The sequence below is a fragment of the Microchirus variegatus genome (assembly GCF_963457635.1).
Source record: "Microchirus variegatus genome assembly, chromosome: 21".
Classification (NCBI taxonomy): Eukaryota; Metazoa; Chordata; class Actinopteri; order Pleuronectiformes; family Soleidae; genus Microchirus; species Microchirus variegatus.
This window is the reverse complement of record NC_139822.1, coordinates 5,769,068-5,788,209: the sequence shown is the minus strand read 5'-3', so window position 1 is coordinate 5,788,209 and position 19,142 is coordinate 5,769,068. Positions and strand designations below refer to the sequence as shown.

Sequence of the window (19,142 nt, the reverse complement as noted above, 5' to 3'; positions counted from 1 at the left end):
GCCATCCTCAGGTCATTTATAGACCTCAGTTTTAGTGTTCAATCAATTTAAGTTAAACATTTTATGCAAAGAAGAAAATGAACAGACATTTTTTTTTTTTTTTTTTTTTCAAGGTGGCTCATGCTGTGCATTGACTATGAGTTCAGCTTCTGATTGCTCTGCTTTCATTTTCAGTGTGGTAACCCTATAACTCTACACACATTCACCCACCAGCAAGAATAGAATAGACTAGAACTTTATTGTCCAGCATCGTTACACATGACACCTAATTAAAACAAAAGTCCTTCTGCCTTTCTATCATCTCAAACCATTCTCCTCTCTGGCACCAACAAGGCATTTTTAAAAGCCTTTGAAATGGCTGTGAATGAAAATCCCAGTCGAGCAGCAGTTTCTGAAAAAGTAAGACCAGCCCGTTTGACAACCATGAGACATTCAAAGTTATTTAAATCACCTTTTTTTTTTTTTCAATTCTGATGGCAAGTTTGAACTTCAGCAGGTCGTGTTTACATGACAGCGTAACATTCCTGAGATGCTGCCGTGTGATTGGATACATTGCTGTATTACCATACACATACCAAGTTAGACACTTTGTTTAATGCAGTTAAATAAATTGGATCACCTTTTTCCAGCCTTAGGGCTATTTGAGCTGCAGGGAATTGTGGTAAATAATGTGTTTGATATTTTCTCAGCTTGGGAGCAAATACATTATAGATTATTTTCAGTACAAAATAATTGATCATTTAATTTTATGAGGGTAGTTTATGCTGTTGACAACTTTGTTTTTGTCCTGTAGCTTCCTCTACTGGAGAAGTGCTGGCAGCAATTTATAATTTCTTTATGTGGCAACTGCCCTTGCAACATGATGATCGCCACACTATAGTCTCAAAAAATCAACTGGGAGCAATAGTTGTTGATTCCCTGTTGCAAAATGTGAGGTGTATAACTGTGTTTAGATACTCTAGTATTTAAAAAAATATTATTTTCCCCAGTGTTTTTGTTCTAAATGTTATTTGTTTTAATCATTCTTTCAGCATTTTCTGCATGCACTTCTACTTTTTAACATGTGCCTTGCCTTTCCTAGTGAATCATAATCAAAGCACTCGGAGAGCGCAGACCTCCGCCAAGGCAGCTCAGCCGCCCCCACTGCGGATCATGCCCAAAATGCTATCACTTGTTCCTGGTCCCATTGTGGACATTTCCTGAAGATGTAATCGAAATCTGTCAATTACCAGTGGCGTGCACAGTATATGGACCTCTTCACAATTCCTGTCACCGAGATTGGCAGTTTCTATACGTCACTCATAATTTCCTCTAAGGACACTCTTTGGGACACTGTCTGCAACTTTAACAGCACCCTTTTTAATTGATAAAGAACCCTTAGGAAACAAAGTCGCAAGGGCACGTTATTGGGCCTTTCAGCACAGCGCAGTTGACTCTTCAGTAGTGTATATTTTTAGATATGTGAATCAGCATTACATCAACTTATTTTTCTGGAGTTGATTCTGTTTGTCATAGATACAAATGGGCTGATTTAAGGAGTTAAATATAACAGACTGCAATACACTTCAGTCCATTCTGCTCAGCATTTATGTGTAGCTGGGGATCACTGGGTGTAGTAATTTCGATGGTGCCTGCAGCTTCCGGCATGTGTCGTCGTGTGCAGGACCTTTGCTGGTAAAGTTGTACAGCAAATATGTGGGCACTTGCTGTTTAAAATGGCCGACTTCCTGTTGGGTCAACGGCGTGTCCCTAAACATGTCCAGGGAAGTTCCCTTGTCTCACATATCATCGATCATCGTTTCGTGCAGACCGGTCAATGTATGGCACAGTTACATTTAACTTCCTGTTTTGAGCGTTGCATATCCTGTAGTGAGGTCACCTTTTACAGACATGTTCAGGACTGGAGTTTTTTTTCAGAATTTTATTTATTTTTTTTTTTTAAAAACACAAAACTGCATACATATTTTCTGGATGTGTTCCAGTAAAGTGAAATAGAAATAAGTATCCTCTATTGTCGTTATAGCATTGCTAAAACAACAAATCTATTGGCCTAAGACTTCTGCACAGTACTGTATTTGATGAATCAGATGTGTATTGGAGTTGCAAGGGTATAGTGTATTTATTTGTTTATTTCCAACATGATGATATCATTTTCTTTAATATGTTTAAATCAGTTTTCCTCCATTGGGGGCTGGTGGTCCCGAGCAGCCTTATGCCTTGGGCCACCTGTGGAGAAGCAACATGTTTATCTGGCCCGACCCCTTATTTACATTAAAGCGGACCTAGACCGGGAGTTCCAATTAACACTGTTTTTTAGTGTGTATCTGCGTCATTACCTTGTTTAAGAAGCCCTGAAGGTGCAAAACAAACAGTTCAGCCACTGCTGAGAACGCTGTGTTTATGTAATCTCAGGCTCAGCGAGATCTCTGAAAAAACCCGGTCCGGTTACGTAAACACCGGTTCTCCGGAACAGCAGATCGTCCTGCTCCGGGCACTAGTCCGGGCACATCCGATTGCGTACATTGAACCGCAGAAGAAGAATAACGTCCGTTGTGGAGGTGTTTCACGTCACCAGTCATAAAAGGGACTGTGGCAGGGAGTCGTGAAGAAGCTATTTTTAAACATTGCTAAAACAATGTTTTGATAATGAGTAGCAGTGCATCCACCGTTCCAGAGGGGGGAGCTGCACTTCTGAGAGCGGGTGTACTTCCGGGTACTGGCCAATCACAAGACTCTGGCCGTTTCTCAATATCCATACTTATGCGTACTCCCGTACTTGTGAAAACGTCATCAGCCTCAGTCCAAGTTCTGTTCCATTTCTCAAGAACGCAAGCAGCGAGTACGGTTCTCATACCCGGAAGTGTTCTCGCTCCGCCCATTTTACCAAGTATGCATCGGGTGGTGACTTGAGCGTACTTGGGAAAGCCATATATCCCAGAATGCATTTTGGCGGAACATAGCAGGATAAAATACTAATTTAAACCAGAAATAAATATTTTTCTGTGTCCCGGAACGCAGTTTTAAATTTATTCATTTAGAACCCAAACATGTGGTTTGTGTAATAAGATATGACGTATTTATAGTATGACAGCAGTACTGTAGGAGGTTATCAGCTCCGCCTCTGCGGACGCTCGGTGCGCACAGTGCCCGGCACAGAGCAGCGTTACCTCGGCCTGTCCTGATGAAATATTTAATATTTTAATATTCAATCCTTAACATGGTGTAAGTCAAGTCAATATTCCTAGTGACCCTTCATGCTATGACCTCATTATAAACATAGTAAACAACAGAAATGAAACTCAACAATAATAGTGTCACCTGTAATAGATTAACTCCCTTTCATCATACCTATACCACACAAATACAATTTCTTTCTTTTTAAATTGTATATTTATATTGGCAGTACATTATTATTGTCAACTTATATCACAGATTATTGCACTAAATGGAAGATTCAGTGCAATTTGTATGTGTAAAACTGAAAGTGTCCACATATCCCTTGCATGACATGGACTAATTGTGAGTTTGCTAAAACTGTTCTAATTTGTAGTGTTGGTGGTAGCATACATATACACTCTAATCTGCTGCTCCACTATTCCCATGGTTTTGTGATTTATACTTAGCAGGACTTTGACTCTGCTCCCCAGGCAATCCTGTGGCTTTCGGGGGAGTTTTTACCATACAAGGAGAAGAAGAGAAGAAGAGTTTAGCTCAGTTTCCTGTGGGCGGGTTCTAAGTTCTCTCCCTTACCTCCTCTCCCTTTCACTCTGTTCTTCCTCTCTGGCACTGCTCCAACCATCCCTCCTGCTCACTGCACCGCTCACTGTGACTTGCCATCCAAACTGAGCAAGTCATCACTTAAAGAAACAGTCCAAATTAATTGGTTAACTTAAATTAGAAAATGACTCTTATCCGAGCAGTAACAGTATAATAAGCCACCGTCATGACAGACCAAATATGGCAGGCAGTCGCTTCTCTTATCACGGCAGGCCATTATATAGTATAAGCTTGTGTTAACCTCAGGATTGTAAAACTATGCAACTGCCAACACTTTCATCAAGTTGTGCCAAAAGCTCCGGTTTCGATCTTTTATTGAAAAGAATAGTACATTGTACAAATGTGGGATAAATAAAATGTAGGTTTGTAACTGTGCATTCTTCACATAATAGTATAATGCTTACCTCACTGTGAATGCTTTAGTTGTGTTAATCTGGAACAAATACTATTTATTTTTCAAAATTTGGAGATGCACGGTTTTCAAGACAGTCAAATTTGCACGAGAGCACCAACATTATGCTCAAAGTCAAAATACGTTTCTGCAAAATTCTGATTGCGCCAAGCAAGTACATCTGAGGCAATGTCTGTAAAAGAAATTACAACAAATATAAAATGGTGCATATTGCAGTAGTCACACTGCGCACGCACTCATTTTTGACTGCTCTTTCACAGGGAGCTGCCACCAATCTCCAGCAAAAGTTAGGGTACACCCTGGACAAGCCTGTCCATCGCAGGGCAAATATACAGAGAAGAGCAACCTGGTACAAACAGCAGATCATGAAAAAAGATCTATACATTTTTTAATGGTCACTATAAGTGTCCTTGACTTTATTTTTATCTGGAGCAGCTGGCACAGTAGAGCTGAAAGAAAAGAAGACAGGTCCATCAGTGTCTCTTTTGCTATACCCATGCCCTAACCTGTACAGTATGTACTGCTGCCTGTCTTTTTAATCCAACGAGTTTTATTCCGGGTAAAATAAATGTCTCTGTGCATGTGTACCCATTCTCAATCATTTAAAATCAGTATTAGTGTAAGGAGGCTGTTCATATCATGAATGAGGCTCATTCCAAGTATCCCACGTTTATACTGCACCACAGCAGGTTGTAAAATCCTACTAAACAAAGCTTTTTTTCTCACAAGTTACAGAAAACATGTCTAAATAAAGGTCTGACCAATAGTAATTAAGAGGATCTTAACTGCAGTAGATCTATAGTTAATGTCTGTGCAGCTCAGCTGCAAAGCTCTGGCTCTCTGGTGTAGATCTCATGCAGGCTCGTTCCCCCAACATTTTCTTTGGCTGGATATTTTTCCATACAGCCTCTTTTCATTCCGTGGTAGAATGAAAACTATGTGCTTTCTAACCAACTCTGGTATTAACATCAATTTGAACATTCCTAAGTAAGTACATAGGCATATAGTTATGCAGCCCACAGGGTAGAGAAAATAATCTAAAGTTAAGTGGTATTACTAATGTGAACAATGTCCTTTTGATGTCTGGGCTCTAGATTCTTCTTCTGCTTCTTATCTGATATTCACTCTCTGTTCTGTTCAAAACAAAAAGGCTATGAGCCAAATAAGGAGACAGTCTGCATATTGCCAAAATATAAACATCTACCTCAAGCTGTTGCTCCAAGAGCTTTTTAGGGGTGAATTTTAGGGAGGGGGGGCACAAAAAGTAACGGTGGTGGGGAGTGGCAGAACGGGTAAAGAGTGGGAAAGGGCTGTCACTGGGGATTGGGGCTGTCTCCAAACCACCAGTCAAGTTTAAATCACAAGTTCTACTGACGCTCAGTTTGCATCCTCCTGTGCTCACTCCCTCTGAGCTCCCCCTCTGTCTCCCTCCTCCTCTCCTCATCTGCCAGTTGCTCTCCCCGTCAACCTTGCGAGGTCTCTTGTGAGGACTTTGCCTCTGACTTTGTCTGTAACCGCTTCACACCTGAAGAGATAAAAGATTTTTTGTTCCCATTGAAGAGCGTGCGAGATCCTGAGACCCAACCATCACTGTCACAATGGAGGCCATCAAGAAGAAGATGCAGATGCTGAAGTTGGACAAGGAGAATGCCATCGACAGGGCAGAACAGGCAGAGTCTGACAAAAAGGCAGCAGAGGATAAATACAAGCAGGTGAGACGTGAAGGACTGAAAAAGCAAAATATCCTCTCATATAGCTTTAAAAGAAAAATCTATCAATATTACAGCATATTGACTCTCACACATAAATATATTGTATTAATGGCATACTTGAACACCAAAGCAACACAATGAAGCAGTGTATGAAGTATATGTAGAAGTACATGAATAAATGCATATACTGTAGATATATACTCTGCTATACTAGCAGTATGAATAGCATTTACTATACCAAATCTATCCAAAATCAAGTAGTTCAATAAATGTATCTTTGACTATAAACAACAAAAAACATTTACTTATTGCAGTACATTTAAAGCATGATAATATTTTTGTAAGAGGCGCAATTTGTGATATTGTGGTAATTATAGTAATTTTCCACCTTGTTAATAATAATAATAGTACTGTTTGGTAATAATGAGATAATCTTACATTAATACAATATCATTAATATATTTCATTTATTTGGTTTTGTGAATAAATATAGATTGATTCTGAAGTTGAACTTCATTCTGGTTACGAATCTGTTGTGTCATGCCATGACACAGCAACAGTGGTTCAATGTGACACCAAAGGACTATATATTTTGTGGCTATTAGTTTATAAATTGTATTTTTTTTTAATATAAGGAGATTAAAGTCTGACATAAAAATGAAAAATAGAATGACGAACACTTGGGAGAACTGTAGAGGGGCTCAGAAATCAATGTTAAGCATTTCCTAAAGCATCAGATGCCGAAATTTCAGAGAGCAGCTAAGACTAAACCCAGGGGTCTTGTCTTGAAGTGAGCTGCAGGAGGAGGTGGATGAAGTCCATTGAGACACAAATATAGTGACGACTGCTGGACATTAAAAGATTATGTCAAACTTTGCTGTTGCAGGAGTCAGAATTTGTATGCAGCGACTGCTGCTCTGTGCTTATTTGAATCAAAGTCTGCACCATATTAAAAGAAAACTCACAATTCCAAATATCTGCAGAAGCACTTTTGGCTCGACATTGCTGGAGCCTCGAATTACTTCATTTTTGGGAGCTGACTTAATTATAGTACACATGTATCACTTGCTACAAGCAAAGTAGAATCTGGAGAAGTAATAGGCTATTTGCGGTGAGTAAAAAAGAGGCAATTATTGGACTGTGAATGGTATAGTGTCGTCATCACGGCAGTGTGAGGGGAATGCTTTACAGCAGGGAATGCTTAACAGCAGGGAGTTGGAGAGGCTTGGACACGTCAAGATCTACATTAAAGTAAGTGGAAATAATCCTTCCTTGGCTGGGTAATGCCCAGCCTACAGCTTGCCTTCCATGTCAAGGAGCGAACAGCATGAAATCCAGGAAGATTATGCAGAGCACTTTGTTTAGATAGAAGCAGAGCTGAGAGACGCTTTCTTTGCTATTCTTGGTGCAACGAGATATCAGAGGCTGATGAAAGGCTGAAAATACGTAAAACTGAACACTGAACATTGGGCCACATGGCGGAATCATGGCTAGCACATTGCTGTGTCATAGCAAGAAGGTCACCGGTTCAAATCTTGGTTCCACTGAAGGCCTATCTGTCTGGAGTATAGAGCCCTGCGTTGGACCCTGCCTTGTTATGCCCATTGTCAGATGGGATTGGCTCCAGACTGGAGAAACCCTCCCAAATGACCTGGTTTACACAAGGACACTTGCGGGCAAAAACTAAAAAATATTTTATCGGAAGTGTCTTTCATTTAGACAGTGACAGTGTTTTTGGGGCTTAAAAACACAGAAATCTGAAACCACCCTCCAGAGTGGAAAACTTGAATACGCTTCGCCATAACGTTTCCGTCTACACTGCCAAGACGCAAAACTCTGCTCAGATCTGCTCTCGTCGCGTACATATGCCAGTACAGGGAAATAAACAAACAGCTCTAATAAACTTCCAGGAGTCGTTCCACGAAATGTACAGGATATGTACAAATAGTATTACTGAACAGAGATAAGATAAGGGTTAGATAAGAGAAGAAGGAAGATTCTACGCATGCGCTCAGACATGGCGGTATTGTGTGATAGTGTATCATAGCACCACCTAGCCGCCTGGCATGCATACCCAATTGAATTCCACACACTTTTGCATCACCGTATGCATGCAGATTTCATTCCGAAAATGCTCGTCTAAACATGGAATAAAAAGTGAAGACGCGACCCCACTTTTGCATCCTCTGTTCAGACCATCATTATGTAAACATAGCCTGAGTCTGATTAAAAAAACATTTCAGTGATATTGTTTCACCTGAACAAAATGTCCCAGCAACAGTCTTTTGCTGACTCTTAAAGGTCCAGTGTGTAGGAATAAGTGACATCTAATGGTGACACTACAGATTGCAACAAATGGAGGACGCTTCCACTCACCCCTCCCTCTCCCAAACTACCAGGCTCTACGGTGGCCTTCTCATACCAAAAAGGATATAAACGGTCTTTCACAGTGCTCTCCACTCTTATGTGGGTCATTCTACGAAAAGGTGCCATTTTGCATTCTGAAAATCTGATTTTCAAAGTATTATTTTTATTGTTTGATTACTTATTTGATTTAAGTAGACCCTTACCTGTCAGAAAAACATGTTGTGCCATTAATTAATTAATTTCCTAAAAATTTTAGGAAATAAATTAATAATCAATTATGCACATGTGTTTTGTCAATCGCGTTACCAACACCAAATTGTATTTTAAAAGTATTTGAAGTGACACTTCAGAATAAATCTGGTATATTATGAAAGATACATTAACCTTGTTTACATTCAAAGTGTTTAGAAATGAAAATAACAAGTAATATAAGTGATTTATATGATATATATGATATTAGAGGCAGGCCTCTATTTCTATTTGAGAAAAACAGACTACTAGTAGAATGAATAAAAACGAGATTTTGTGCCTATTGAACCTATAAAATACTGGGTTCATTTGTTGAAAAAGTACAGTTACCATAACATATAGTATGCATACTGAACACCAACAACAAATACCGGTAATTCAGGCTGCAGAACCTGACAAAATAACAAAACCTATTCTCACTTGAGTTTTCAAAAATAGTTGCGATTAGACTTGGAACAAAGATTTCTCTGTGTAGCATAAACAACGCACTGTCACTGACTGAGGGGAAGTGGGAACATTATAAAGGGGAGAGGAAATCAAGGGCAGGTGTGTGTGATTACTGAGGATCACCAGGTGCAGTGCATGAGGGAATTAAGGGAGTGTCAAGGTGGATGCAGTGCCAGCGCGACAGGAAGCGTGAGTGATTACCAAAATAAAAAGGGAAGTGAACCTAAACCTAAACTTTAAACATAAACTAAAACACTAACTAAACAACAAAACACTAGCAGATCTGCCTCTTAGTGACAAAATTACATGTTTTCATAGAATGACCCATATGAGTGGCGCCACACTTCCTTGTTTGCATTACTCAAGGTTGCATCCTGCGCAACATATTTATTTATTATTTTTATTGACTTTCCAATGTATATCTAGTACATTAATATCTTCCAATAAACCCTGGATCTTTAACCACCTTTACAATTAATGGTTTTACATTGAATCTCATTTCTGCACAAATTAATTCTTACTAAAACATAACAGCAACTGTGAGCCAAGCTATAAGATTGACACATTACCTATCCTCTAAAACTTTGGCATGCGTTCATTGCCAAATGTGTGCGTTCAACATTTAAATAGTTAAATCTATTCAGTATTGACCGATAAGGTCAGTAAGGTAAGAATTAGGTCATAGTAAACATGTAAACATTTTACCTTATAGCAAAGATTCATTATTGATTAATGAAATTAAAATTAATAAAATACTAACTTGCTAAAATCCAATAAATACTCAAAATAAGTGGAAAGAGATTAAATTAGTATAAAATCCAACTAAAGATGCAGACATATGCATAATACAAATACAAATAATATAGACATTTTATGCAGGTTCTGCAGTGGATCTGAAATTATGCAATAGCTGCTTTGTTCTGGTATGAAGTAGAAACATTTAATACAATTCATAAATATAATAAGAAATACATAATCAACATACAAGGGAAGGAATACATAAGCAGTAATAAACCAGAAATTACACCTACCATTATAATCTTGTTCAGGAAAGCCTTTGTTATGAAGCAAATAATATCAGGCTGTCGGTGTGCAGAGCCACTTTATATCCCAGTGGAACATTCCTGTGCCAGCCTTATTTCCTCACCCCAAAACATTCTGAATTAATAATTTTCTATGATAAGATAAGAACATTGTCACATATTTTTCTTCTTTATATACTTTTTCTTTTCTGTATATTCCCTTTTCCTTTTTGCACCAATTTCCCTCCTCCATAGTCTGATTTTGAAGCAATCACATCACATTTTTGTTTTTTATGTAAATATGTTAATAGGTGGGTGCGCTCCTTTTCTGTATTGTACGTGTATAAATGAAATGGAAAAACATATATATAATTTCCTGCTAACCATGAACATTTTTATCAGATCATATTAGCATTTAGCTAAAAGCACCATTGTGGGTAAAGTGTAAAGTGTAAAGTGTGTATAAGATCCTTGACCATGGCTGTTAACTCCTGTTTAAATGTAAATGTTAGCTGTTGCAACACACAAAAATAATTGTATTTAACGTATCTTTTTTAACAAAACTTATTATGATCAGTTATAAATAATGTTAACTGATGAGCACCTGTCTGGAAATGTATAATATATCTTATTAACTTAATATATGGTTTCATTCAGTCTCTATTTCTGTGTTTCAGTTGGAGGATGAGCTGGTGACTCTGCAGAAGAAACTGAAGGGAACAGAGGACGAGCTGGACAAGTTCTCAGAGGCCCTGAAGGAAGCTCAGGAGAACCTGGAGCTGTCGGAGAAGAAGGCCGAAGATGTGAGTTTAACAGGAAGATGCCATCTGAAATACATTAATCACATTACAGTGGAACACCACATTCTCATAAAGTATCTATATCCACTTTTAATGCAACATTCATTTTAGGATTCAGGTCTTTCTTATCAAATTGGAGAATGAGTGAATTCAGTACTTAGTAAAAGTGTTGTTCTCAATGCTCACTCCTGCAGAAAAGGCATGTCTGGACTCACCTTAATAGTTTAGCAGCCCACAGAGGGATGACACAGTGCAGCAGTGATTAAACTCACATTCAGAAAATATATGGGACGTACATTTTAAGATTTTCGTCTGAATCTAAGAAATTAATGGTATCACGTTTACAAAGAGTGTACTTTTCAGAAACGGTAAAGTCTTTGGACATTTTCCTACTTTAACACTGGAACACAGTGTACTGTAGAATCACCAGCTAGAAGCAACCAGTCTGAAAACAATCAGAACATTACTAGTTTGTATTGTTGCGACTCACTATATCTGAGTTATTGGTGACTCTCTCAAATCAGCAACTGAACGACTTCTCAAGCACAGACAAAACCAGCCTGTGGCCGAGCAGGAATGCCAGGAATGCAGCTTAAGCAAACAGAGAACCTTATACTGCAGTGTCTAATGAAATCAATGCTTTGCCCCCCCACCCACTTTTTTTGAAGGTGGGGGAATGTATTACAACCTCCTCTGTCTGGACTCAATGGTTACAAGCGTTCACCTTTAAAGATGGACTCAGCCATCTATTGTTTTATTTGTCAAACGGTTTTCTCTTCAACAGAATACAAATGAGATTCTGTTGAGACAGGCAGTCTGGATTAGTCATGAGCCATTTCACACTCAAGTCACTCACCTCAGTTATGACTAATATTAATGTTACGACATAAGACATCATTTAAATCTTGAAACAGGCTGTTTTGCCAGCTGTGGATGCCTTTTCATTGCTTTTTTTTATGTATTTGTATCATTTTAAGGAAGATGCATTATAGATATCCCCTTTTCTAGCACAGGGCAGCGAGAGCTGAAGGAATAGAACCAGTAAATATTTGGCATTTTGCTTTTAACAATAATTGAAAAGATGTCACAATGATATTTTTTTTGCATTTTCAAAGATGTTTATTAACTCATAGCTCTCATAATTTAGTTAAATACCTAAAATCACAATAAATAAGTGCACACGGTGAAAGTCGACGACTTATGACCTGTAACAGGTGATTAAAGGTCAGGTAAAAAAAAAAAAGTCTGTTCATCACTTCTTACTATAATGTATGTTGTGATGCTGCTGATACATAGAAATGAAAGATACGTGCATGAAGAGAAACCTTGACTTCACTCTAAAGGTGAAGAGGAGAAGAGGGGAGGATTAGGACGCGACACTGCTCTCCAAATGCTGCAGGCCAGTTCTGCCATTTCTGCAAAACAAGTCAATTTACATCCCCAAGCAACTGCATGGAAACAACAACCCCTGCTGAAAAGGATTATTGCAGTCCCCACCTTAACTTCTACTTGGACCTTTTGTAATCTGTGTCTACTTCATAACTGGCCTCATAATCTTTCAATCACACGTTTCCTTTTTCTTCTCTTTTCACACTCACATTACACATCCATAACCATGATTCAGGGGCATCTGAACCTGACAGATGACTCAAGCACAAACGTTTCCCTTCATCTGCAATCAGAGCACAAAAATGCAGCCTGCGTGGGCAACACCTTACATTTGCCATATAAGGACCTGCTCAGTTCTCAGAGTGTCCTCAGAATGTTCTCACAATGAGGGGCTTGGAGCCAAATGTGTTCTCAAAACCTGCTAAACATACACACGCAGGTCTGTACAGATATTCTTTTTAGGACACTGCACTGGCTCCCATTTATTTGGGACTGTTATCACTAAACTTAAAAATTACAATACAAATCTAGCTCTAAACTTCCTAAGCAATGCGGTTCTGCCTCATTAGGACCATATTTTGGTCTCTATGAGGACTACTGGTCCTGATATAAGAGAACACACACACACACAGCCTGGTTTCCACTACATCACATTACATTACATGACTTTCTTTCACTTTCTGGAGATTTACTCTAATCTTACCCATAACTATGTGTGGCCTAACACGAACCTTAACCTGACCATACGACATGTCTTCACCTTGTATGGTCAGGTGAAGACATACACCTGACTATACAGGTGCATGTCTTCCTGTATGGTCAGGAAGACATGCACATTCAAACTCCTTTCTGCAAGGAGTTTGCATGTTGCCCCCGTGTGCATGGGTTTTCTCCTTGTTCTCCATCTTCCTCCCACATTCCAAAAACATGCAGATTTGGGGATTAGGTGAATTGGTCACTCTAAATTGACCATAGGTGTGAGAGTGTGAGTGAGGTTGTTTGTCTCTATATGTGGCCCTGCGATGGACTGGCGAACTGTCCAGGGTGTACACTGCCTATCGCCTATGTTAGCTGAGATAGGCACAGCACCCCCCACGACCCTCCGGTGGAGGATAAAGTGGTATGAACCCATAAGGAAGACACAACCCCATAATGTGATTCAGGTCCCCCACAACATGAGCAATACACACCTTTAACCCAATTCTATCCTTAACACTAACCCAACATAACATGAACCAAAATGTCCTCACTTCCTGTGTTGTCAAAATATATACACACACACACACACACACACACACACACACACACACACACACACACACACACACACACACACACACAAACACTTTCTATTGTGGAGGAAAAGAGCAGTCCCTTCCCCTCCTAAATCCTGTCTGATGTCATCCGGGACAGACTTCTTCACATGATTGGAGGATCTCACCATAAATTTCCTGAAAACTTCATCCCCCACTCACTCACTCCCAGCTCTGCACGGCCCTGATTTCCTGCCCGGGAGAAAGAGAGAGAGAAAGAGAAAGGGAGAGAGACAGAGAGAGAGAGAGAGAGAGAGAGCGAGAGAAGGAAGCACTTTTCCTCACTTAACTTTGCAGCTTTGACGCCAAACAGTCTTTTTAAAGGATAACAGCATATCGGTGCGGGCTGCGTCCCCGTCTTTGGCCTCTTGCTTTTGCTTCAGACGAAAAAACAGAAGTAATTCGAGATCATGGATGGAGTGAGGAAGAAAATACAAGCGCTCCACGGCCAAGTTGATAGGGCGGAGGAGCGTGCGGCGACTTTACAAAATGAGCTGGATGTTGAACGACAGCAGCGCGAAAACGTGAGATTACTCATTAATTTATTCAACCTGAGCTGCTTGATCTATCTATCTATCTATCTATCTATCTATCTATCTATCTATCTATCTATCTATCTATCTATCTATCTATCTATCTATCTATCTATCTATCTATCTATCTATCTATCTATCTATCTATCTATCTATCTATCTATCTATCTATCAATAGCAATACAACCTTTAAAACCACTTTCTTCAAAGGTCACTCAGGAGCAAACACATCATCATTTTATTGTGCTAATTATAATTACTGACACTGATTTTAAACTTTTTTTGGGGGCACATTCATGGCTTGGTTTTCACTATGAAAATATGTCAGCGACCTACATTAGCAGGTTGCACTGAAAACCAACCAAAATGAATGATTTTACATTATGTGTGCAGCTCTGACCAGCTTCTGACAGCCTGTCCCGGTGCAAGCATGGCTCTTAGATAACCTTTGACCTGTGACCTGTCTCTCTGTGTCTCCCCTCTTCTTCTTCTTCTTCTCTCCTCTGGTGTGTTGCTGCAGGCTGAGGGCGAGGTGGCAGCTTTGAACCGCAGGATCCAGCTGGTGGAGGAGGAGCTGGACCGCGCCCAGGAGAGACTGGCCACAGCCCTGCAGAAACTGGAGGAGGCCGAGAAGTCTGCTGATGAGAGCGAAAGGTGACAGTCCACATGGGCTCAGGCTAGCTTTACTTAACAACCATCTGAACACAAACCGTTCGCACTTTATATTTCACGTTTAGACAAGCGTCTTTGGGTGGAAATCTGCATGCACACAGTGACCCAAAAGTGCGTGAAATTTTGATGTAGTATGCATGCCAGGTGGCCAGGTGGCACTGTGAAGCACTGCCATACAACAACACCAGGAGTGCGCGCATGCGTTGAAACTTCCTTCTACTTCCTTCTCTGTAGTAGCGCCAAGTAGCCCACAGTCGAAAACCAAAACATTAACTCGGCTTAATTGCTGAAATGACTCATGCATAGGTATCAGAGCAGCTGAGGCAACTTGAACGTCCGACTGATGGATATAATCCGACACTTTTTTTGCGTTTTTAAGCGACCAAAACGATGTTGCCGTCTAAACGAAAGGCACATCTGATAAAATATTTTGTCGGTTTCACCCAGGAGCGTTGTCGTTTAAAGCCAGCCTCAGTCATTATGTCTACAGTAGTGCATCAAGTTCAATGTTGTTGTTTTTAAATTTTTTAAATGACCACTTTTTAAAACTATTTCAACAATTTTGTCAGTTTTTGCCACACAAAGTATACAAAAGCCAATAAAACCACAAAAGTAAACAGAAAGGGTTCATATGCATGCAAATGCATACATTGAATTGAAGTGCATACAAATGCTGAAAATAATGGCTATTTTTCTTTCATAAAAATAGCTTATTGGCTGAATAATTTGCTTATTATGTGGATGAATTAACTCACTTCAGTGTGAGACTGACTATGATAAAGGATGGTTTTTGGTTGCTTATACCAAAATTCCATCTGTGAAATAATCTCCCTGAGTGTGTGTATATAGAGTATTACATACAGTATATGTAGTATATTCATCTACCACAGCTGCAAGGTGCTTTGAAAACATGAAAAAAGAACCCTAAAGGTGCTTGGAAAAGTAAATAAAACAGGTTGGAGAGAGAGAAAACAACACACACAAAGAATGTGTTGTTCTCGCTCTCTTGTATCTCATTCATCATGCTGTCTTTTTTTTAAATGTCTTTACCCCATTAAATACATTCAAGCTGTAGATAGACGATCATTTAGCTACAAATAACTGTATATCTAAATATCATAAGTATCATGTATTAATCCTTTTAATCAGGTTCCACTATGAAACTCTCTGCAGGAACTTTTGTATGCTGTTGTTAACCACAGCAGGTGGCAGTGAGAGTAAAGTCATCATATTGTGTACTGTACTGTAGAGACATTAAACATCTCCACCTTTTCTCTCCTTGGCCTGTCAGTGCCAGTGCAGTGGTTATGAAAATTAGAAGTTTTAAAGCTTATGTTAAAAAGCAACCTAAGACAATGCAAACCTTCATAAAGCAATTAAACACAAACGCTATTTTATTTGACTGTGGAGGGCAGCATTGTACCTTTCAGTGTACAGCCTTCTGGGAATGATGATTATTATTAGAAGAAGCTGTTTCTTTAGGACTGAAACAAGACAATTTAGAAAGTGTTTTTTTTATTATTGTAAAATATTCTAGTGAATTAATCTCACTCGTGGCTCAATATAAGTGTCTGAGATGCCATATTGATCCGGTTATATCAACAATGTTATGTTCCTGTGTGTCTCCTTCGTGTTTAGAGGCATGAAGGTAATCGAAAGCAGAGCCATGAAAGACGAGGAGAAGATGGAGATTCAGGAGCTGCAACTCAAAGAAGCCAAAAACATAGCTGAGGATGCAGACTGCAAATTTGAGGAGGTTCGGGCTCAGCCATCTCACCTCAGCAGACATTCAAATTGTACAGGAGTGATTAAATCCAAATGTAATTTCATGTCTTTGAATCTTAGGTCGCCCGTAAACTGGTGGTCCTGGAGGGAGAGCTGGAAAATGCAGAAGAGAGGGCAGAAACTGCAGAACTGTAAGCACAAATACATCAATCGGTTCATCAAGCATAATTCAGTTATTATCGAGATGTCATCTCAGCTTCACAGATATACTCAGAAACTGTTGCTATGAACAATGTTTCTGCTTCATGCAGCAAATGTAACGACCTTGAAGAAGAGCTCAAGAATGTCACCAACAACCTGAAGTCACTGGAGGCTCAGTCTGATAAGGTAAATGTTGTTAACATGGAGAGGCCAAGGAGAGAAAAGGTGGAGATGTTTAAATTAAGGTGTGTGGTGTTTGACTGCACTTGTTCTATCAGCTTACTGCTCAACCCTCAAGCAACTTCTCACGTTAGCACTTAACAGTTGTTCAACAATAAAAGGATTTGTCTAATCCAATAGTATTACCTCACCACAATTTAACATCCAAAGTAAAGTAATTTACGGCCTAAATGTGGAGCATTGTAAGGCAAAGCAATCATTAAATATTAATTATTTTGGCTAATAATGACAGTATTCAAAAAAGAAGCTAAAACCAGGCCTCCAAAATGAATGGAATAAAGTAATTGCAACATTATACATAACTGTACTACCATCTGGTGACCAACAGAAACACTCAAATTGCCCGGGGGCCACTGAACTTTAAGTCAACTGGACAAATTAAATGAAAAACAGGGTTCTCAAGGGTCTTTGAAAGAAGTTTTTGAAAATCACCCCAAATAGACATGGATCGTTAAAAGCGCTTACATTTTGTACAGAAAAGAAATGAAGTTGATATTTAGGTAAATGTCTAGCTTGTTTGTTACGACACCATTTACTGTTTACTATTTGTATGTTACTTTGTCATGTTACTGTTTCATTGCTTGGTGTACTGTAAGCTTCCAAAAAACTATGACTGTAATCTCTCTCCACAGTATTCTGAGAAAGAGGACAAATATGAGGATGAGATCAAAGTTCTGAATGAAAAGCTCAAAAATGTAAGTTCATATCTGCTCAAGCTGTTGTCTCAGAGGGAACGTATGCAGCGTCTGGAAGACAATATATACTGTATGTATTATTTATTGTTTGTTTGTTTTGAAGGCGGAAACCCGTGCAGAGTTTGCTGAAAGAACAGTGACCAAGCTGGAAAAGACCATAGATGACTTAGAAGGTATGCTATGAACCACACTGTTTCTGCTCTCACTCTTGGTTACATCTTTAAAGATCTTAATTTACCTACTTGAGTTCTCCTTTTTCCTGCCTTATTTCCTTATTTCCCTCTCAACCTCTGGCACTTGCTTTCTCTCCGTGCTTGGACCTGCAGATGAACTGTACACTCAGAAGCTCAAATACAAGGCAACCAGTGAGGAGCTGGACAATGCACCTTGTAAAAACTTGCACTTGCATTGCACTTTCCTTTCCCTTTGTATCTCTTCGCCTTATGGGAAACACCTTACCTGCCCTCATCTCTCTGCTTTTTTCTGCTGTTCTATTTTAGTAAAGCTCAATAAAGATATTTCTATGTTATCCTGTCTTCTGTCTTTTCTATTAAGCTTGCTTTATATTTCTAGGTTTTTACATTGTAAAAAGTGACCTGTTGTACTTGTTTTATCAGCTGATCTGTCCACTAACTCAGCCTTTGTACTTTTTGCTGCTACTCTTCTTTTTTTAATTGCAGAGAACCTAACAGATGCTAAAGGTAAAAATACAGAAATGAACCAAGTCCTGGAACAAACACTGCTGGATCTTAACAACTTGTAAAATGCCAAGAGGGACATCAAGCAATAAACGATATGTTCTGCATGGGTCTCTATAATTCCACTATTATTCCTGATTGTTCAAACACATGTACCCCCATTTTTATATATATTTATGTTCCCATTGTCTTTTTTCTGTTTCTTTTTTGTTTTAAAAACTGTTTTTGGGACCAGATGATGTAGTTTCAATGCTGGATGTCCGTTAAGCCAAACTCTGAGCACAAATAAAAACTGACAATGACGGTGACAACAATGTTGATGAGTTGACTGTGTTTTGTTGACTCGCTGTCTTCTGTGTGGTCGTGCCCACTTCTGCATGTTTGTTTCTGCGTATCCTGGAGGCATTTTCAACACACAGCCATAAAGTGTGGCAGGAGGAGAACTCGCCCTTTCATTTACATGTGCTAACATGCACTGGGCTTTTTCTTTGTGTGCACTTTGTGAAGACAGCGAGTTCCCCAGGCACAAAAATGGAAATGGTGTTAAACACAACAGTAATGTCTAATGATTTATTAGTTACATACAGTACAGGACATAATAGAAAAGAGTAGTAACTGACCTCATGGTTGAGGCTTTACTGTATGTTATCCAAGGTGATAACTATATTCAACTCTTTTATACTTTCTTCTTTACAGATAAGCAACAAGTAACTAAACAAACTAATTATACAACGTGTGTTCTAAACACAAAGTTGAACATTGTTTGTCCACAATGGAAAACACCTTAAAACAATATCATCAGTTCATTTTTTATCAGGAATATAATTTGAGAAAGTGTGTGCTGACACTTAATATAGAGATCAGATCTTTGTTTACTCCACTCATGTTGG

General features: G+C 39.1%; 1 protein-coding gene across 2 annotated transcripts; it reads left to right on the top strand.

Moving 5' to 3' along the window:
- Positions 1-5,766: 5,766 nt before the first annotated feature.
- On the top strand, positions 5,767-18,537 carry LOC310942206 (tropomyosin alpha-4 chain-like). 2 transcript variants are annotated; one of them, XM_083907530.1, is made up of 9 exons: positions 5,767-5,901; positions 10,664-10,789; positions 14,542-14,675; positions 16,332-16,449; positions 16,539-16,609; positions 16,730-16,805; positions 17,492-17,554; positions 17,658-17,727; positions 18,235-18,537. In XM_083907530.1, the coding sequence occupies exons 1-9, from the start codon at positions 5,788-5,790 to the stop codon at positions 18,315-18,317; spliced, it is 855 nt and encodes a 284-aa protein (XP_083763656.1). In that variant the 5' UTR covers positions 5,767-5,787; the 3' UTR covers positions 18,318-18,537. The 2 variants fall into 2 exon arrangements, with proteins under 2 accessions (XP_083763656.1, XP_083763657.1); XM_083907531.1 differs by lacking the exons at positions 5,767-5,901; positions 10,664-10,789 and adding an exon at positions 13,769-14,012.
- Positions 18,538-19,142: the final 605 nt, after the last annotated feature.